This window comes from Lynx rufus, unplaced genomic scaffold (assembly GCF_022079265.1).
Source record: "Lynx rufus isolate CCGP_SWC_20201006 ecotype Redwood Valley unplaced genomic scaffold, mLynRuf1.p SCAF_3, whole genome shotgun sequence".
Classification (NCBI taxonomy): Eukaryota; Metazoa; Chordata; class Mammalia; order Carnivora; family Felidae; genus Lynx; species Lynx rufus.
The window spans coordinates 27056485-27078971 of NW_025814845.1; the positions used below are offsets into that span (position 1 = coordinate 27056485).

The 22487-nt window shown below is 35.9% G+C and overlaps 1 protein-coding gene across 4 annotated transcripts in view; it reads right to left on the reverse strand.

Moving 5' to 3' along the window:
• ARAP2 (ArfGAP with RhoGAP domain, ankyrin repeat and PH domain 2) overlaps positions 1-22487 on the reverse strand; it is a 212949-nt gene that overhangs the window by 143854 nt on the left and 46608 nt on the right. For all 4 annotated transcript variants that reach the window (XM_047092177.1, XM_047092176.1, XM_047092179.1 and 1 more), the window contains 4 exons: positions 21995-22071; positions 21176-21267; positions 19153-19506; positions 2912-2981 (listed from right to left, as the gene is read on the reverse strand). In XM_047092177.1, coding sequence (XP_046948133.1) covers positions 2912-2981; positions 19153-19506; positions 21176-21267; positions 21995-22071 — 593 coding nt within the window. The remainder of the gene's footprint in view (positions 1-2911; positions 2982-19152; positions 19507-21175; positions 21268-21994; positions 22072-22487) is intronic.

The following is a 22487-nucleotide window of genomic DNA, read 5'->3' on the forward strand; positions in this document are numbered from 1 at the left end:
TGAGATCCCAAGAAATCTCATAATTGTTAATACTACATAAGTTGATTTTACATTCACTTCTAACAACACATGATAAAGACAATGTAGAGGAGAAAAAAGACAACAGGCTCAGAATGATTGTGTTTTTCAGAGTGCAAAATTTTCCTTAAGGACAGAAATTGTAAAGCATCCCTTGAGCCCATAACAGACAGATATCAAGGTCAAGTCTGTCACTTATCTCCTACCACTTCCAGACAATGAAACGACCACAGGGCAATTCTGCCCACAGCTGAGTGAGAATAGGGGTGAGTTAGATTTCTTGGCAGGTGACAAGATATCAGGGCTGTTGGGATAATGCCATTTTCAGCAATACAATGAAAACGTTCTTGCAGAGATGTGACTGAGCAGCACTGACAAAAGGGAAAGAAAACCAGGGAAAATGCACAGGTGTACCCAACCACACACTCCTCGGTTGCACCTTTAAAACACTGAAAAGCCTAACTACTGGGTGCACGTGCCCAGTAAAACTACACACTCATCTGAGACAGCAGCAATTGCCACACCTGCGCCTTCTGGACACTGGCCTTAAAACGCCCTCTTCCCAGTCCTCCAACCCAATCCACTCTTCTGCAAGAGGGTCACAACGGAAACTGTATCTCCTTTTAGGCAACATTCCAATGTTTTTATTTTTTGCCAAGATGAAACCAATCATCTGGATAGAAAAGGAATGAAATGCCACAGAAAATGATTCAAATTTTTAAAAAATTGTTAAGTTAGAGAATTTATACACGTTATTTTTAACATGAACTTTTTATCACAATTTCAAACCAAGGCTGCATTATTTCATTGTATCAATATATAAAAATGTGACAGGCACTCATCTCACTGCAGCTGAAATGAGCTTAAAATTTTTTTTTAATGTTTATTTTTTGAGAGAGAGCACACGCAAGCAGGGGAGGGGCAGAGAGAGAGACACACACAGAATCCAAAGCAGGGTCCAGGCTCCGAGATGTCAGCACAGAGCCCAACACGCAGCTCAAACTCAACGAACTGTGAGATCACGGCCTGACCAAAGTCTGGCGCTTAACCAACTGACCCACACAGGAACCCTGAGATGAGCTTTTAAAGGACAAACAGAAATGAGTCCAGTTGGACACAGATACCAGAAATTCTCTTTCCCAAATGGAGATAATGAGACCACTGCCAATAGAGCCTCATGCCATGGAAGCCTGTCTCCTCCTGAATAGACTTCCCCTCATTTCGATCAAACCAGAGAATGGCACGGCTGCTGAAAAAAACTAGAGGTCAGATTCAGCCACAGAGACCACATCATACCCACCACTGGCACAGAAACTCTCAACGTTCAAATGTACAAGCAAACTAAAAACAATAGCTGAGAAAAAAAAACAGCTTTCAAAAAATATTTATCCCACCATCCTGCAAACCTCCAAGAGGTGTGTTTAGGGGCACCTGAGTGGTTCAATCGGCTCGTGAGATCGAGCCCCACGTCGGGCTCTACATTAGCATCATGGAACCTGCTTGGAATTCTCTCTCCCTCTCTCTGCTCGTACCCTGCTTGTGCATACATACTCTCTTACTCTCAAAATAAATAAATAAACATTTTTTAGAAAATGTGTTCAAATTTATTTGATGCTTTATTTGGATCTCTGCAAATTGAAACCAAATAATTAAATACTTCTCTAAGCTTTCTTATTGTTCTTAATATTGTAGCATGTAAGTGTATGCTACTTTCTATCTAAAAGCAAATTCTCTTCTGCCCTGTAGCACTGAAGAATAAATATATACAAGGGAGTTTAAGTTTCTATTCAAGCCATAAATATCACAATAGGAAGTGAAAATCTCCTTATGAGAAAATAATGTTAAGTTATAAGCTATAAATAAGAAAATGTGCTTCTGTGTTAAATGAGTATGTTAAGGGAATGTACGTAGTTAAGACTATAAACCTACCTGATTTTAATTAACCAAAAATATGATATATTTATATATTCCAGCTTTTCATTAAGGAAACCGTCAAACACAGAGAAGTTGAAAGATTTCTACAATGGACATCCATATATCCTCCACCCAGATTTGACAACTGTTAATGTCTTCAGTTTCTGTCTTATCTAACTATATGTGTGTGTGCAAATATACGTATTTGTAAATATAAATATGTAGATAAGTAACCTGTGGCAAACACGTGCAGATATAACATGTCAAATATTTCAGCCCACATCTAAAAATACAGACTGTCTCATACCTAATGAAGACATGATCAAAACAGTATCATGTGGGTAAGACTCACTTGCCTAAAAACTAAACTGGGACCACTTTCACATCAAGATATTCAATGAGCTTTAACCCCAAAGAACCTTCTCAGCTTCATCTCCCGCAATTCTCCTTCATATACTCTATTTTCTAATCAGAAAATTGATTTCCCACCTGGACATGTTATTGTTCTCTAAATAGGCATGTTCTGTTCTCTCTAGTCTCAATGTACAAACGTTCCTCTTTTGTCAAGACTCATAGCAAAAGAAATCTCATGCAAGAAGCCTTCTTTGTTTCTTCTATACCCTTCCAGAGTACAAAGCAACCTCTCTTTGTTGCCATTTCCTAGTTGTAGTATCCTCTGGTAAACATTCTTTAGTGTTCTCTAGGAGAAAGACCATTTCTTATCCATCCTTAGGTCATTCACAATTCCTATAGTTTGTAGCAGTTACTCCATAAATAATTGCTGCATGTATAATTTTTTTAATCAAAATTGTATATGTCAAGGAAAAGTTAAACTATGAAAAGAATGTTTCACCCTGCATAAACTCTTTTCACGTTGATAATCCAACTCCTGTTCTTAAAAATCGAATTGCTTGCTTAGTATACTGAAATACATCTTATATGTGTAAGACAATCTTTGAGAACTATAAAATGTACTCACCTTCTCATTATTGTAGTAAGAAATGCTAAGGCCATCAAATTTCACCCATCTCTTCTGAAACATGCGTTTTCTGTAAGACATATGAAATTGTTATTGGACATTCAAGTATCATGAACTTGGCTTTTAAATACATTTGTAATGTAACTGTGTTTAGTGCATTCCTATTTGTTGTTAATCAGTGTAGAAAACACTAGGCTATGACAATGTACAGTTTTGGTAATGGTATGTAGCTAATAATACATAAATGATACTTCCTAATCAGTTAAAATAGGTATTTAAAACAATGATACTGTCGATACTGGCACAAAAATAGACATAGATCAAAGGAACAGAATAGAGGTCCCAGAAATAAACCCACATTTATACGGTCAATTAACCTACCACAAAGAAGGCAAGAATATACAATGGGATAAAGACAGTCTCTTCAATAAATGGTGCTGGGAAAAATGGACAGCTATATGCAAAGGGATGAAAGTGGACCACTTTCTAGCACCATATGTAAATATAAGCTCAAAATGGATTAAATACCTAAATATGAGACCTGAAACCATCAAAATCCTAGAAGAGGACATAGGTAGTATTTTCTCTAACATCAGCTATAGGAACGTTTTTCTAGATACGTCTCCTAAGGCAAGGGAAACAATTGCAAAAGTAAACTATTGGGACTACATCAAAATAAAAAGCTTTTGCACAGTGAAGGAAACTATCAACAAAACAGACAATCTACTGAATGAGAGAAGATATCTGAAATTCACACATCTGATAAAGGCTGAATATTCAAAATATATAAACAACTTACACAACTCAACACCAAAAAAGCAAAGAATTCAATTAAAAAATGGGAAGAGGACCTGAATAGACATTTGTCCAAACAAGATATTCAGATGGCCAACAGACACAAGAAAAAACATTCAACATCACTAATCATCAGGAAAATGTGAATCAAAACTGCAAAGAGATACTGCCTTACAGCAGAATGGCTAGAATCAAAATGACAAGAAATAACAAGTGTTGAAGATGTGGAGAAAAAGGGACCCTCGCGCACTGTTGGTGTAAATGTAAACTGGTACAACCACTGTGTAAAACAGCATGGAGTTTCTTCAAAAAATTAAAGATACCATATGATTGAATAATTCCACTACAGAGCATTTACCAACAACAACCAAAAAAAACCCAAAAAACAACAACAAAAAAACCCCACAGGATTCTGGGAAAATATATGCACCCCATGTTTACTGCAGCAATATTTACAACAGCCGAGATATGGAAGCAACCCAAGTGCCCATTCATAGATGAATGGATAAAGATGTGGTGTGTGCACATGTGTATACATAGACATGTATACATATACATATATATACAACAGAATATAATGCAGCCATAAAAAAGGAGATCTCGCCATTTGTGACAACATGGACGGACCTAGAGAACATTACGCTAAGTGAAGTAAGTCAAACTGAGAAAGACAAATACCTTATGATTTTACTCATATGTGGAATCTAAAAAACAAAACAAATGAACAAAAAGCAGAATCAAACATAAACAGACAACTGATGGTTGCCAGAGGGGAGAGGGGTAGGAGGATGGGTAAAATGGGTGAAGGAGAGTGAAAGATACAGGCTTCCAGTTATGGAATGAATAGGTCATGGGAATAAAATATACAGCAGAGGGAATATAGTCAATGATACTGTAATAGTACTGTGTGGTGACAGATGGTAGCTACACTTGTGGTGAGCACAGCATGACTTATAGAGATGTTGAATCACTATATTGTACATCTAGAACCAATGTAACATTGTAGATCAAATACAAAATTTAAATAAATAAAGCCATGATACTGTTAACAGTATTAGTATCCTCATTCATAAGGCTGAGTGCAAAACAAAGTGTAGTCAGAAACACTATCATTGCACCCATTTCCCTGACGGAAATAACCCTTTAATAAGGACAATACAGGGGCACCCGGCTGGCTCAGTTGGTAGAGCATGTGACTCTTATTCTCATGCTGGGGGTAGAGTTTACTTAAAAATGAATTAATATTTTAAAAAAGAGAATATAAACTTTCATCCTTCATTAAGCTTATAGCATTTATTTTATTTTACCTTAACTTTTGCTTTGGAGCATTTAGCAATATTTTGCTAAAATAACAAAGCTTTGTCAACTGAATAAAAATTATTTAATTTTCATCAAATGAGCTGAAAAAAGCCCTGTATACAAAATCCTTTACAATCATCCAAAATTCGCTAAAATATTAACATTTTTCAAAAAGAATCAGATGAAAGGCAAATACAGTTTAAAATGACTACTAAAAATAAGAAACAAAGCAAAAAATGTAATCACATGTTTCCTATTTAGGTTGGAAAGAAAAAAACTTCTTCTGACTATTTAAGAGAAAAATGAAGAACCAATTTCCACTTGGGCTTCGTTTTGTTTTGTTTTGTTTTGTTTTGTTTTGTTTGTTTTCAGAACCCTTCCCTGAAGTGAGATAATCCTATTCTCTAAGTGACTTTTCTCTACTTGACACAATATAGATACTTTTAGCTTTTAACACAGATCATCTATAAGAGCTAACTTCCTGTCTAAATAAAGTCATTTGTAAACAAATATGTAAATAACAACCATTTTGTAGTTTTCTAACACACTTCAAATAAGGGATTGGTATAATATTCTGTGGTTTTTATAAGATTTAAAGATAGAAAAAGAACTTCTAGAAGTATGGAGACCTTGTCTTCCCAGCTGTTTTCTGAGCTGCAGAAAGGGAGCTCAAGCTTGTATTTCACTCAAGTGAAATACAGTGAGCCTCCCACACTGATCTATTCTGCTTCACATAAAATTAGAGCAAACCTGATCAAATTGAGAGAAAAGTTTCAAAGTTGATCAGTGCAGACATTTCCACATAGAAGCATTCGAATTACTTATGAAGTAAAATAAAGACTTTGAAATCATAAGCAAAACTAACCAGTCAGCTCTTTTTTCATCATCTTTCTGCTTCTTTTTAACTTCTCTTGGTCTGTGTTTTCTTACAGAAACACCCAATGTTTCTGTAAGAAGGTATTATGCTAAGTGAAATAAGTCAGTTAGAGAAGGACAGATAGCATGTTTTTTACTCATATATGGAACTTGAGAAACTTAACAGGAAACCATGGGGGAAGGGAAGGGGGAAAAATAGTTATAAAAAGAGAGGGAGGGAGGCAAACCATAAGAGACTATTAAATACAGAGAACAAACTGAGGGTTGATGGGGGTGGGGTGGGGGAGAGGGGAAAATGGGTGATGGGCATTGAGGAGGATACTTGTTGGGATAAGCACTGGGTGTTGTATGTAAGCGATAAACCATGGGAATCTACCCCCAAAACCAAAAGCACACTGTATACACTGTATGTTAGCCAATTTGACAATAAATTATATTGAAAAAAGCAGTAACATGTAAGTATTTTAATAATCTTACATTAATGTAAGATGTAAATAATATGAGAAAATGTGTACAGTGGGGTATGTACAAGGGGCTATTTGGAAACTGTACTTTCTGCTTAATTTTCCTGTAAACCAATGCTACTCTAAAAAAAAAGTCTATTATTAAAAAAAATTAATTCCCAGCATTAAACATTAAACATAATGAATATTACTTATAAACATAAGAAATATTAAGCACACAATAATAATACATTGAACAAATTAATCACTTTGTACTCATGTCATGTTGATCTCTGTCATACTTGAAGTCAGGTAAATACAGATCTTCCCACACAATGTCAGCAATAATTCTGTAAATCAAGATTTTGTTGTGGATTCTACGTACCTTACATTATGAATGGTGGTAAGATGAGCTCAACAGTATATATAACCTTCCACTTCAGAATAAAAATAATCACCATCTGTAGGGAGATCTTAGAACCTTCCATTACCCCTCTATTCCTTTTGCTAACTACTTCTCTTTCAGAGATCCCCCATACTACCTACACAATTATTCCTTCCCTGATGAGCTCATTCAAAGCAGATGACAAAGTTATCCTCTCTCAAAGCACTCTCTCCTTTTCCTCCTAACAAAGAGCACAATCTCTAACTGTACGTACATACATTTGTTTACTTGCCCAAATTCTGCCACCAACAAGGTATCTTATGCTTTCCAAGGACAAAGTCCAAGAGTGTTTCATCCCTTACTACATGATCAGCAACTGACACAGAGACAAGTATGGCACCAAAAAAAAAAAAAAAAAAAAAAAAAAATCTGTCGACTGAATGAGTGACATGATCAAGCATAGTTCCTTTAGCAAGATGACAAACCTCAGTGACTAGAACTCAAATAATCGGTACCTTAAAAAAAAAAAAAAAAAAAAAGGTTGGCACAAGACAGGAAAACTTCTGAAAACTCAAAATTAAATTCCAAGTTTCAAAACCTGCCAAAGCATAGAGTGAAGAAAGTTTAGAGCCTACTTTAATATGTTTTACTTAAGATTGTTAACTGCAGCCATTTGGACTCCCAAAGCTTTCTTAGAATTCCGTCACCAACCTGATACACAGTTTGGGGTCTGAGGCATCATCCAGGAGTGTAACACTTGTATCCACAGAAAAATGAGAAGAGAAAGAGACAGGACAGACAGTTTAGGGGTCAAAGATACCACCATCTGACCACATCTCTCGGGCACTAAAGACCAAAGACACACTCTATTCTTGGCTCTCTGAGCAAGGCCTCAACCAAAACCTCAGCTGATAAGAGACTTATTAGTCTCTGAGGTATTTTCCCAACCATTGAATTTTCACAACTACCTGGTAACTTCTAGATGTGTTCAGCCATTTTAGCTCAACATTTTTAAATATTATTAAATCCTTCTAATAATCCTATGGAGGGACAGGTAAACAGGACAAGTCCCAGCCCACAGGGGAATGGAATGAAAAGCCACAGGGTGTAGCAACTGAAGAAACAACCATTCTGTAGTTCGAGAGAGCCACTGGGCAATTCTACTAATGGTCCTTTCCTTCTGCTGCCATTCATTCATGCAGGCAGCCATCAAATCTGTTGGTACCTACCCAGTGGACACAATCCTACAGCCATATTGCTTCCTATCTCTACACTGGTTCTTGCTCGCGCCTTCTCAGAGGCTATTTTCTCCACTTAGAATGATTCCAGCCTATTCTTGACATGGTTAGCTCCTTATCCTTGAAACATCAGCTTGAAAGTATCCCCTCCAAGTAGCCACCTGACTGCCACCTAAATCCTACAGAGCTCCTTGGTCTCTTGATCCATTTCTTCACTTAATGACACCTAGCAGATTTTGGAATTCCATATTTGCTTTGCTTCACCCATCTCCCATGCTAGAAATTGAGATACCTGAGTGCAGGAAGTATTTGTTTATCAATATAAAACCAGCAACTGCCACAGTTTCTAGCAATAAAATGTGCTTAATATTTAATGAACACAGGAACATATTTTTCACTGAAAAATGCTTACTCAAATCTGCATTATTTATATATTCAGAAGACAAACACCACTAAAACATTTTACCCTTAATTTCATGTTTTGCTTTCTTCAAATACTAAAGATCAGGGTTTTTTTTTAAATATGACAAAATAAAAGCCTCGTAAAATATTTTGTTATTAAAGAAAAATTAGAGCCTACAGAAAGCTTGGAAAATTCATCATTAAGCTTGGAAAATTCATCACTAATATCCATGTAATTTAAAAATACATTTTTTATGTTAAACACTTAAAATATACTTTGTAAAAAAGTATGCATTTGACATGTTATTAAAAATACAAATCAATACAAAATGTTTCCAAACTAAATTTATATAAATATTGTTTAATCTATTTTTTTCATAAAACACATCAACATTCAATTAACTGTTTTCTGCATGTAAGTTCAATACTGGATTATAATAACTGGTAATTAAATATAAGAACTTACATTTATATCCTTTCTCACATTATTCTCCTTTCTAGCAAATGAAAACTCAAATTTAATGTTGGTAAACCCTACATATTAATTAAAATTTCAATGAAATAACAGGGAGAACTTAAGGTGTTTCAAATTTTAAAATAAATATCAATGAATACTAAATTTTTAAGAACTATCTTTTCTGTGCAACGGTTATATAGTTCCCTCACATTTTTAAAAAAAGACTATTAGATATCAGTCAGCTAATTCCACTGGAATTACGTAAAATCAATATACTACACACAATTAGAGGATACAAGAGTAAACATTTACTCTGATGTAACTTATGCTTTTCCCTAAAATTTTGCTTTACAGCTTAATTTGCTTAGTAAATGTTAAAAAAAATAAGACAGGGTATAAAATACAGTGTCATCCAATACTGTGTTTCTACTGTCACAGGACACAAATTAGATATGAAATAACAATGAATTACTACACAGGAAAGAGATTTTTAACACATCAATTAGGAATTTATTTGCCATAATAATCCTCATAATAAAAACAGCAAACAGTTTGTTGTGCTTTGTTCTAGGCCCTGCTGCAAGGCAAAAACAAATACTAATTCATCTAATCCTCCAAGCAACCACATGAGGTAATATTACTATTCCCATTTTACAGATGAAGGCACACAGGCACTGGTTAAGTTGAAAAACCTTGTCACACAACCAGTAAAGAACGTATCTGTGAGTCAGATCCATGCAATCGGATCCCAAAGTCCATGCTCTCAACTGCTACACAAAATAGATTCTAGTACGTTTTATAGCAAGGCATCCTGGACATCCCTTTCGGCAGTGGTAACATTTGACCTCTACCCATTTTATATGTGAGTTCAATTTTGCAAAGTGCTTCAGAATTCCTTCAGGAAAAAAGGTGGAGCAGACACGAAACATATTAGCCTAGGTTTTATCCTATTTTGTTTTTAGGGTTCTGAAGGGAAACGTTTCTTTAAGAAGCTTTTTTAGAATAATTTATAAGTCTTGTGCCCACGTTACTGAACGAATTTCTATAAACTCTTCCCTTGAGCTCTAGTAGGGCAGCTGGTGTGAAGTTTCAACTGCGATCATAAATACAGCCTTACCACCTGGTGTCAGTTTTTGTTGTCTCAAAACTGTGTTATCTTAAAAATTCTTTTTTTTAACAACAGTGCATATACAAACAAATCTGGATTTATCAAGTACTCACACAGAGGTATTCCTGTTTTAATTTCATTCTTAAGTGCCAACAGGGTTGTAGAGATTTTTGTTTGCTTTTAAAAAGATGTAATATTTTAGCTTAAAAAAAATCCCCAAATCAAATAGGTATGGTAACCAATATTAATGTAAGGTGGCAAAGACTACCAAATTGTCATTAAATATGACACAAACGAAAAAAGCCTCAAAGGCACTAAGTCAAATTTATGGCTTTTATTAATCATGGAATTTAAATCATCACAAACATACTTCTCAGTTATTCTAAGCAGTATCTAATGAAAAGGACAGCAACATGGTGTTCCAGATTTGTCTGCCTTGTTTACATAATCCTGAAGAATTACATGCAAATTTTATCTATTTGCTACTCTAACCCTCACTAGCCTCAATGTTTTAGAACTACTACAATTTCCAAAAGTGTAGATTTTTGTTTATCTAATTACTCATGTTTTGATTTAGCTAAGTTTTTATTTTATCTACTCTTTTAAGTATGAGGCTTTTAAATGATTCCGTATTAGTTATGAAGTATTTTATAAATACAGATGCAAGAAATTATTATATTTCTATAAAATGCCAGCACTATCACTTCTTGCCCTTTTGGCTAAGATCAAGTGTAAAATGCTATCACTCTTCTATTCTAAAACACAATTCCTCACTTTTAAGCAAACCAAAATGATAGTTACCAAGATTATGTGAACAAAAAGGAATTGGGGCCAAAAAATCAAAAACAAAGCAAAATTCTCTGACATCCCAGCTTCTATCTCTGCTATACCTAATTCTTTCAATGAGAAAAAATGAATGTTATTTTAATGTAGAATTCTAGGTGCTAAAAAAGCTTTCGGAAATCAATAATAAAGCATTAATTTTAATATGTCACTACCAATTTTTAAATATTCACAAAGAGCTAAGTGCTTATTTGACATGGTATATGAAGAGCTATATTAAATGATTCACAACTATTTCATGGAGTCATATTCTGTAAACACAAACACACACACACACACACACACACACACACACACACACAAACCGGAAACCAAATTCTAGTTAAGATGATCAGTTAAAAGCTTTCATTTACCTCTACTTCTCCCAAAGTTGTTTCAAAGGGTTAAAAAAAAAACATAAACAAATACCTATAAACCAACAATGATCAGAGAAGTAGACAAAGGAACAATATTCAGAAACCTTAAGAAGGAAAAGGGCTGACTTAGGAAGTTTCAGAGAGCTGATGGCTAAGCCTGCAACACATCAATCTGGGAGGAAAACCAATGTACCCACAAAATCTCAGGAAGTCTCAGGCAATGGAAGACATTAAGTAACTCTGGAAGTGACTATGAAGGCGAGGTGGGGGGGGGGTGCCAAAAACAAGATTTGTTGAAGAGCAATTTAAGAGATAAACTTGTACCCCTCATCACTCCATCCTCCCTCTCTTCACACCGCTGGAAAAAATGCCCCTCCTCTTGCTCAACAGAAACCAGAGTTTCATTCACTGCATATCACACACATGGGAGAGGGTCTCTGGACTGGGACACTCACACATGACTGACGGTAGGGGGCGGTATTCAAAACAGAAGAATCAAACAAAAGTCTGTGTCATAGATATTTACACTCAAAGTCCACTTTCCCTAAGCTCCCAAAAAGCTGTTTACCAGGATTCATTTAAAAGATAATGGCATGAGGCGTCACCAGGGAAACATATTAAGAGAAGTCCAGCAAGATCATCTCATCTTACAAGAAATGAGTAACAGGACTCATCAGAACCTGTTCTAAGCAGCTTTGCAAGATCTCACTTTAAAAATGAAACATTTGAGGGGCACCGGGGTGGCTCAGGTCATGATCTCGCAGTTCGCGTGTTCAAGCTCCATGTTGGGCTCTGTGCTGACAGCTCAGGGCCTGGAGCCTGCTTTGGATTCTGTGTCTCCCTCTGTCTCTGCCCCTCCCCCGCTCATTCATTTTCTCTAATAAATAAACATTAATTTGTTTTTTAAATGAAACTTTTGAGGGAAACATCTCTAAGGTAAAATATGGGGAATGACCCCCCCCAAAAAAAAATAGAAATAAAATTAAAAGAAACAGACCGAACAGGAAAAGAGAGCCTCAAAAAACATGAACATCTTCAGAAAGGTATTCTGTCCGTGAAGAGTAACAATAAGCTATAAAACAAAGAAAGTGCTTTTTATATTAAATATAGGATAACAAAAAACAAAAGTAGGTTAGAAAATACAATTGAATAAACTTCACAGACATGAAACACGGAAAAGCTACATTGTTTTCAACATTTTGGTGTGGGAGGTCCAACGCCAAATTACCAAAAAGTTTAGAAAGAAAAAACAGACTAATTAACAAAGAAAACAAGAAAATCTCCCAGAACTAAAAAAGAGTCTACATATAAAGGGTCAAGAATCAGATTTCTCAATACCAGTTCTATAATACCAATGATCTAAAAGACTATGGATTGCTAATCTGAAGGGAGTATTCTTTCTCATCAAGACTTCTGAGCCATGATAAATTATCAGTAAGCATGTTTAGGAAAAAAAGCAACACTTTGAAAAATGCAAAGTCTCAGAAACTGTCTCCCCTACCCATTGTTTCTGAGGAAGCTCCAAGGAGCATGGGTGGGTATGCTGGTGGTGAGACCATGACAACTGGATATTGAGGAAAGACAAAAACACGGCGCATAGAGAATCCCTAGGACAATAATCAAAAGGATCACAGAATGCTAACCAGCTAATTGTGTAGCAGGACTGGAGAACCACCAGCCCAAACTAAACAGAATTCCTTAGGAGACTGTGAGATGATGAAATTGATATGTATTTTGGTTACTTCACAGATTTATAGTTCTTAGGAAGAAATTTGAGATGAATGAGATTAAAAAAAAAAACAAAACCCAAGTTAAAAAATCAAAGTTTTAAATTCCAAGGAAAACTAAAGATCACAAATGAAAGAAAAATTAATCCTATGTTACAGAGCCTCCCATATGAGCATTTATAGTCACAAGAGTATAAAACTAAATACAGAAATAATCTAAATATTTTATACAACTGCATTAAATGGATGATAGACAAGAACTGTGTCTTTGCCAGAAGAAGGGGTGGGGGACAGAGATAAAAATGGATAAACATTAAGGGCGCCTGGATGGCTCAGTCAGTTAAGCATCTGACCTCAGCTCAGGTCATGATCTTGCAATTTGTGAATTCAAGCCCCACATCAGTCTCTGTGCCCCCCGCTTTGCTCCTCCCCTCACCACACATAAGTGTGTATATGTGTGCTCACTCTCTCTCCCCCCTTCTCTCTCAAAAATAAACATTAAAAAATATTGAATAAACATTATACTCTATGGTAGTACCTCAAGAGATAATCCCTAACACTGAAAAGTGAGGGGGGAAAAATAGCATAAAAATATTATTAAGATAGGGGCACCTGGCTGGCTCAGTCTGTAGAGCATGCAACCCTTGATCTCAGGGTTGTGAGTTCAAGGCCCACACTGGGCATGGAGACTACTCAAAAAAAATTTTGTAAAAAAAAAAAATTTCTTTTTAAACATTATTAATAAATACAAAGTAAATACCAAAAGAAACTACAAAAAGAGTTCAAAGTGGCAGTCTCTTGTGATGATGTGGGAGGGGAGGAAAATTGCTATGTGTTTTTTAACAAGCCACATAGAACTTTCTGACACTTTAAACCACATGCTTTTATAATCACCAGAAACCTTTATTTAAAAGTTTAATGTGGGGGCGCCTGGGTAGCTCAATTGGTTAAGGGTCCAACTTCTTTCAGCTCAGGTCATGATCTTGTGGTTCGTGGGTTCGAGCCCTGCCATCCGGGTCTGTGCTGACAGCTCAGAGCCTGGAGACTGCTTCGGATTCTGTGTCTCCCTCTCTCTCTGCCCCTCCCAAGGCTCACACTCTGTCTCTCTCTCTCTCTCAAAAATAAATAAATATTAAGAAAAAAATGTTAATGTTTTGTAAGTTTAATGTGAACACGTGGTTTCCTTACATCCTATTTTCCAAGGTAAGAACTGACTAGAACTCACTTTCACTAACATTATCAGAGGTCTGAAATAAAGTGATACTCTTCTAAAGAGAAAGGAAACTGTGGTTTATTGAGCCCCAGTTGTCAGGCCCAATGTTACCTACTTTTCCAACTGAGCCCACAGAGGGAGTCTTGACCTTACACTTCTATGTGGGAAATGGAGGTCCTGAGACATTGAGTCACATAGCAAATGAACAACAGATAGCTTACAACTCTAATTTCTTTCTGATTCCAACACCCTCACTCATTTGTCTGCCACTAGATGGATTAAAAGAAATTAGTCATGTTATTTAATAAATACTAAAACTCAGAAATTGTTTCCTTAAACTACAAATAAAACATTGAGGCTTTTTATTTGCTTGAGACAGTCTTTACAAACAAAGTATGATTTGAGAAATGGCCAACTAGATACTTTTTATCAAAGATCTAAGATTCAACTTTAAGTTCAACACAGTGATTGGTACATAACATCTTGGTCAGATAGAGACTTGTCAACTTTGCACTACATTTGCTTTCACTGAAAGGCCAGAGGTCAGCATTCCCAGGAAATGTGAGGCACACCCACACTTGTGTACCAGGGTGAGGAATCGCTTCACTAAAGTAGCCTTGGACACGCTGGGCACATACTGCGACATCAGTCACTGACAAAGGCACCAAGAGTAGTAAGCTCTCATCTCCCACCAAGTCCTGGATTACTGGCTTCTGGGTGGTCTGACTCCCAACTACTGTCTGGGGTTTGATCTCTTCTTGGTATTTGACCATTGGCTTTTTCATTTTCCTCAGTTCTCTACTCAACCTGAACATGCAATCCACTGGCAATTTCTACCTCCTTGTTCTAGAAGCTTACTCACATCTTCCATAAAATAACCCAGCTAATCACAGCTATCCATCCCACAGACTTCAGTACCCCAGGTATCATCTATGTTGGTGCCTTTTCATTCCCTCTATCCAGAAAAGTATTTCTTCTAAAAACGCTAGTTAAAATCTCATCTATTTTCCAAAGGCCAACTGAACTGCCACTTCTCATTCCTAGATCTTTGAAGAAATGTTTTCTCAACCCCCCTGTAACCTCACAATTCTGTACTCTGAGGACCTTTCTGTACCAACTATACTCGGCACTTAGGTTTTATTTTTATTTACTTCCTTTTTTTCTGCCCTAATGAAAGACATAAAGAAGACAAGGAACACATACATCATGGGCGTTTTTGTATTCCTCCACAAATTATCTTTTTAGTTTATTAATTAATTTAGTTATTTATTGAGAGGGAGAGGGAGAAAACCCGAGTGGGGGGAGAGTCAAAAAGAGAATCCCAAGCAGACTCCACACTGTCAATGCAGAGCCCAACGTGGCTCAACCCCACAAACCATGAGAGATCATGACTTGAGCTGAAACCAAGAGTCGGGCACTCAATCAGCTGAGCCACCCAGGTACCTCTGTATTCCTCCACAAATTCATAAGCATATTATATGTTCGATTTGCTGAGTTAGCCTCACATGTTCTGCTTCTGCTGTCCTAGGCTCAGATTCCCACACCATGCCTCTCAAAGGTTAAAAAGTTAACAATTTTTTTAAAGAGGAATTTAGCTGAGTAAGAAAGAAAGTCATAAAACATATTTCCTAGTAAAATATGAATTCAAGATCCATTGCAATTTTTATAAAAATGTTGGTGCATTATACTGAACATACAAATATCTTTAGAAAACAGCAAGTTAAAAAGGTTTCGTTGTTGCAGATAATGCTTAGATCTTTCACTATGTGTACCTCCTAGCAAGGGTACAGCACATTCACCATGTTGTCTTTTCCTTAAAGCAACTGGCAGGATTCTTCCTCTGAGTCACATACTTGGGAAATGCTGCAATAAACCGTATCCAGTCTTCCATATTTACATCAACTCAGACTGAGGGAAGAGCTTGAGCTTATCATGGGTGCCTGGGTGGCTCAGTCAGTTAAGCATGACTTTGGTTCAGGTCATGATCTCACAGGTCATGATCTCGTAGCTCGGGAGTTCAAGCCCCACATCCAGCTCTGTGCAGACACCTCAGAGCCTGGAGCCTGCTTGGGATTCTATGTCTCCCTCTCTCTCTGCCCCTCCCCCACTCAGGCTCTGCCTCACTCTCTGAAAAATAAACATTAAAAAAATTTTTTTTGATTTAAAAAACTTAAAAAAAAAAGAGCTTGAGCTTATTAGTTACAGTTAAGAAAGGGGAGTGAGACTTTTTTTTATCCTCAAAACCCAGTGAGTTTTTTTAAAAACAAGTACCATTTAATTAAGTTTTTCATCTGCTTGACTTGTTTGAAACACAAATAATACACCCACATTCTACATTTTATTAAGTTTTTTTCCATATAATTTTTGGAATTGATACTATCAGTCTATAGTATAATTAGATCATTCAAAGAGTTAGTGAACGTTCATATTTTAAGCTCAACTGTGAATGTTTTACTATTTCTTTAGTTGCATGATGGTACACACTTACTTTCTTCCTAAATACTAGGCAGCTTTCACATACCGTGCACTGATGCAGAACTGGCATTTCCATTGCAAAAACAGATACTCAATCATGTGAAATAAATCCAGATTATAAATTTGATAATTTTGTTTAACGTCCCTCATGACTGAGAACAGTTTCAAACACTGTTTGGAGAAGGACAACTGAGTGTGGCTATTTGTTTTTAATAAAGTAACGAAGGGAGTGATGGGGTGTTGGGGAAGAGGGCCTCAATGCAAAGGAGACATGACAGCAAGAACTTCAAGAAGGGTACACAAGTCACGATGCTCTGTGGAAAAGGACATTCCAGTCATAAAGAACAGTAAGTGTCAAGGTCGCCAAAGTGAGTTCTTGCTTCTTATGACTTCTATATTGATTAAAGTAACAGAAAGTATCAGGTTATAATTTTCTACTTGGGGCCTAGGAGAGACAGAAGAAGCTGGTATAAGATTTTAGCCAAATATCTAATCTGCTTTATGCTTCTATGGCCCACAGGCCAAATTTGTGTTTATAAATAAAGTCTTTATTGAAACACAGCCTCAATCACTGGTCTGCATATTCTCTGTGCCTGCTGTCATGCTACAACTGTTGAGTTGCTGATTCTTCTCGGAGACCCCACAGAGGCTATAAAGATTAAAATATTTATTATTTGACCGTTTACAGAAAAAGTTTGCTGATCCCTCCTCTCTGGAATCAGAATGCCATCTACAGCAGTGCTAACTGCTCCAAAGAGACATGTGGCCACGAGTTAAATAAAGCTCATAACCTTTGCATAAGGAGTGGGTAGGCATCACTTTGTCTAATTAATGAGCATTTTAAACACTCTCACAACAGAATACAGAATCCAATTATGAAAAGGAGAAATTAAGAGATTCTACTTCTGATCTAATAAATAATACATGCTTCTAAGCCAGTAACATATACTTCTTTTCAAGTCATAACAATAAAATCATATAAAAGAGTTTAATCTCTTGGTGATATAGCAAGTTCTTTGTTTAATTTCCCTTCTCTATTCATCCTGGTATCCAGGAGAAAAACTGTTAAGCCAGAAAACTCAATTATTTCCCCTAAAATGGAAAAACATAAATCTAGACAACTTACAGCATCTGACCTTAGGCGGATTCAGAATAGAAAGGATGGAAAGCCAGAGTTCTGATAGAGTGAGAGGAAAAATGTTCTAACTGTCCCAGGGGTGGACAATAATGGGGAAGCTTTCTCAGTGTGCCCGGAGCATAAACATAACAACCCTGCAGAGAGCAAGGTACCACCAGAGAGTAGGCAGGAAAAGGAAACCACAGCTGCTGGGGGCTCTGTACCCAGAGTCCGCTAACTCTTCTGGTGGTATTTGTTTGGAGAGAGCACTAGAATCTCCCTAAACACCTTAATTTTACAGAAATGAAAGATTCGAGAATATTCAAACTCACTGTTTCATTCCACCAATGTGTACTTTTGAATGCTTACTCCTACCTTTGCTATTAGACTATCAATAGTACTGATGACTGATGAAAAGTAGGCACAGTTGATTACTTTGTTACCTTAAATAACCAGAAAGGAAACAGGATAACTGATACTAAGAAGTACTCTAATTTGCTAAATTAGGTTATTCAACATCTAATTTGCTAAAAGGATGCAATGATAGAAAGCATTAAATATATAATTACTAACCATAAAAGTGTTGTTTTTTTTTTCACTTTCTTAAGAAATTAAAACCTTCTCCTGCTAATCAACTAATGTTTCTTCTAGCAACTTTTTGCTAATAAAATTTATTTTAGGTCTAAGGCTTTCTAGAAATGATGCTCATTTTGGGGGGAATAGTAAAGAAAACCAGCATATTGCAAGGACTCACCACATTCACTACTTAAACATGAGAGATTTAATCCCAAAATAATTTAATAATTCATGAGGAACATTTCAAGTAAATATTTCAAAAGGACATTAAAAAATCAGGATGCCAGAAAACAATTCTAATTAAACGCAATCCCTCCCCAAATATTTCTGAGTACTGTATAACCCTTAAGGGACAGAAGTCTCTTTGTAAACATCTAAAATGATAAATCTGTTTTAAAAGTATAATATTCAAGGGACTCTGACCTTCTGTGCAACATACAAAAATCAAAACAATGTATCTATACCAGTGAAGCCTGAAATCTAACAATGACATACTTTCTCTAACCACAATTAAGACTTGTATTCCCAAACAGAACACTGTTATAATATGAGCAAAAGCCAAACAGTGTGGGCCTAGTAATACCAACTCAATCTGTATTGTTTTTCTTTGCGATAAATTGGGACACAGTGCATTTTAGTGTAAAGTTAGAAACTAACATTAAGGATCTAGATGTGAAATTGCAACTTTCGATTTCAATCTGCTATTCAGAATCTTAACCCAGCATTCCACATAACACACTGCACATGTTCCTCCTTATGTCTAAAGAACAGCATTTGCAAAAGTGTACTGAAAACCCCTAAAAACTGTATCTGTGTGCGTAGGGGTAGAGGAGGGGTGGAGAGTAGCAACAACCTAGCAGGTTTAGAAATGGATAAACTTGAACTGCTGAAAATATGCTACTTATGGGAAAAAAAATGAAAAACTACATACCCTTGAGGGGAGAGTTTGTCTAGCCATCCGGATTTAACCTTCCTTGCAGAGGACCCATAAAAACAGGCATAGGGAGATATTGCATTTGAGGAAACGATTGAGGACTCAGCATTTCCACTTGTTGAGCTTAACGGATAACTGTGCCTATTAACAGGGTCCAAATTCAATGCTTTTTGAGTCCTAGATTTAGATGCCTTTGAATTTTTTCTTCTTAAACTCTGAAAGCATTCTTCTACTGTTGAATATTCTGATTCTGAAGCAGAGTCTACTGGAAAATTAACTTTGTCCTCTCGAGGTATCCAAATATCTTCTGCTTTGTCTTCGCTTATATTCTCCTTCCTGTTATCATATATGCTAAATGGAAACAAACTGTGTTAACATTTCAAAATACCATATGTATTTGAGCCACTGATTACTTTTGAAATTTATAAACAACAAACTGCACAGAAATTTAAAGTCAGAAATCTCTTAAGAGCTCCATTAACCCATCTGATAAGTTCTAAAACTCTTCCAGAAAAACAGAAATCTCTTATTACCCTAAGATATATTTGAACACTGCTGAAAGTAGTACAATTTTTCTTGTGTCATTAATCTGATCTGTTTATTTGGGTGGGGGTGGGTGCAGACTGGTACTAAGGGTAAAGACTGACCACATTCCCTGCCTCGTAATTTAACGTCATCACCAACAGCATTAAATAGCCATTCCAACTTGTAGTCCCTGAGTAACATTCATGAACCACTAACTCATCTATTTGGAGATCTCACTTCGAAACTTGTTGCTCCTCTCTGGCTCTCCACGATTCAATTCCAAGAGCTTTAGTATTATTTTGTAACACTAATGAGGGAAAACTTCACCACACTGTTAGCTAGGAAATGAGAAAGAGTCAGGATACAATCAGAAGGTAAAAGTTGTGTAACCTATAATATTCACCACAACACATTCATAATAGCTAAGCATATTTCTACAGATTTAAGGAATGACAAAATAGGTTCACTCAGCCATTAATGTATAATAAAACTCATTACAAAGAAGTTTTTGCTAATCAATGAAATAGATATGTGTAGGAGTCAAATTACATCCTTTTGGACACAGTGTCCTAAAAACTCACTACCTTAAAGAATGATTTAACCTGGCCCCTTCCACATTTTGCATTATAATACATACATATCAAATGCTAACTGAAGATCCTCAATTATTTAGTTTCAACTTAAGAAAACCCACATTATCAGACTTGGAAAGGAAAGGATAAAATTGAAGATATAAAATGAACATTAGGTAATGATGCAGGACACTAAGTCCTAATAAAGTTGAGAAAACTAAAATTTAAGTTGGTGCCTCACAAACTGCTTAATTTCATGAGTGATCCAAATAACTGGGTAAACTGTCAAGCCACTTGTCAATGATGAACTTCCAGTAAAAAAGGATGTATTACATTTGTAAAAATTCTGCACCTTAGATAGTATTTTTTTTTTTTTTTTGTGCTTCCTCTTTCTCCTTCATATTAACATAACTTCCCATCTTTAACACACAACTGTGGGCACCACATATTTTCCACTTTAGGATGGGAAGAGTGATTTCAATTAGGAAAAGACTAACATAATCTGCTGCAAAATATCACTATACACCGGATTTACAGACTCTAAGTTCAATTATTAAAATAAGTGCCATTATTTAGGGTTCCTGGGCGGTGTAGTCGGTTAAGCGTCCGACTCTTGATCTCAGCTCAGATCATGATCTCACGTTCGTGAGTTCGAGCCCCACACTGGGCTCTGCGTGATGGCACAGAACCTGCTTGGGATTCTGTCTCTCCTTCTCTCTGCCCCTGCCCCGCTTGTGCTCTAAACAAACTAAAAAAAAAATTTTTTTTAATAAAGTAAGTGCCATTACTGAAACATCTAGAATGAGAAAGATTTGAACTTACTAATGTAAACTATTTTCTTAGAAACATAATATGAGCAAGAAGTCAACACTGCATAACATTATATTCAAAAGAATTAATCATCATCAATCATGACCTCATACCTTGATTTCACAAGAAAAGAGTTTTTTTCAGTAGTTGTTTCCCCTTTGAGTGTTTCTTCATGGGTCCAAAATTCATTCTTTATAGATCTCTTCTATTAAAAAAAATATACACATATATTATATACATACATTTTTTAGGACAGCAATATTTTCCAAATATCCACAATGTGAGCTTAGTTTTATTACACAAATATCTAACTGCTTAGATCAATTTTCAGTAAAAACTTAGAGAGACTATACTAAAAATAGCCTCTCGATGCCTTTTTCAAGATATTTAAATCATTAATAATGCATCATTTCATCCAGGAAAAACAGAAGATGCCAATCAAGAACAAAATTTATTTACTTTTAATTTCCCACTTTTTGTCTTCCAACTTCTGTTTTATCCTGACCAAGAAATAAAATAACCAAAAGAGCACAAGTACTTGAGAAGAAAGAAAGACTAAGTGATAAATTAAATAATGAAGATATGAAGATATGTTAGAAGTAGATATTTGGGTATAAGGCAAAAAGCAAAATCTAGGGGGGTTCTGTTTGCCTGCTTTTGCTTTCTTTGGGGGTTTGTCTTTAAAGTAACTTATTTTTTGGAAAATTCAGAAATCCCCCCTCCTGTATTCCTGAAATTGAATGTATTTTTGTGATATATATTTAAAGATACACATTCAACATGATTTTACTTAAAAGAATTTTACTGACTACCAATGTCCTGCTTCAATATAACTCATTCTCCAAACACTTTAAAGGAAACGAAGAGGGAAATATAGGCAGAAGAGCAAAGACTTGAAAATGGAAAAAAAAATAAAAATGTATGGGACTAACCTTGGAATTTTCTAGTCTCTGGAAGAGAAAGGTCTCTCCATAAGGAAAAATGGAAGATGAATTTTCCTCCTTTGAATCTTTTGGGGAAATTATAGGATGAGAATGAAAAGATATAAATAATGTGAAACATTTTTTAAAAAGGTATGCACTTAATAATTTTATAGTAATATCACAACTTAAGCTTTATTCTCTGAGAGTCCAAAATTATGCTTATAATATTCACCTCCAAAGCAACTCGTCCCATGGCTTCTTGGTGTAGCACTCACTGTATATGCCTCTCACTTCCCAACCAAGGCATATTACTCACTGTTTCCGAAAGTGTGATGTGTCATATATGGCCTTGCTACCCTCTAAGATCCACATTAATATAACTAAGCACATTTCCCACATATGATGCCATTTATAATGTTAATTCCTAAATAAGAATACAGTATTAATGGCATAAAGTTAGTGTTAGATCTATTGTAATTTCCAATGAATAATTAAAAGTTCA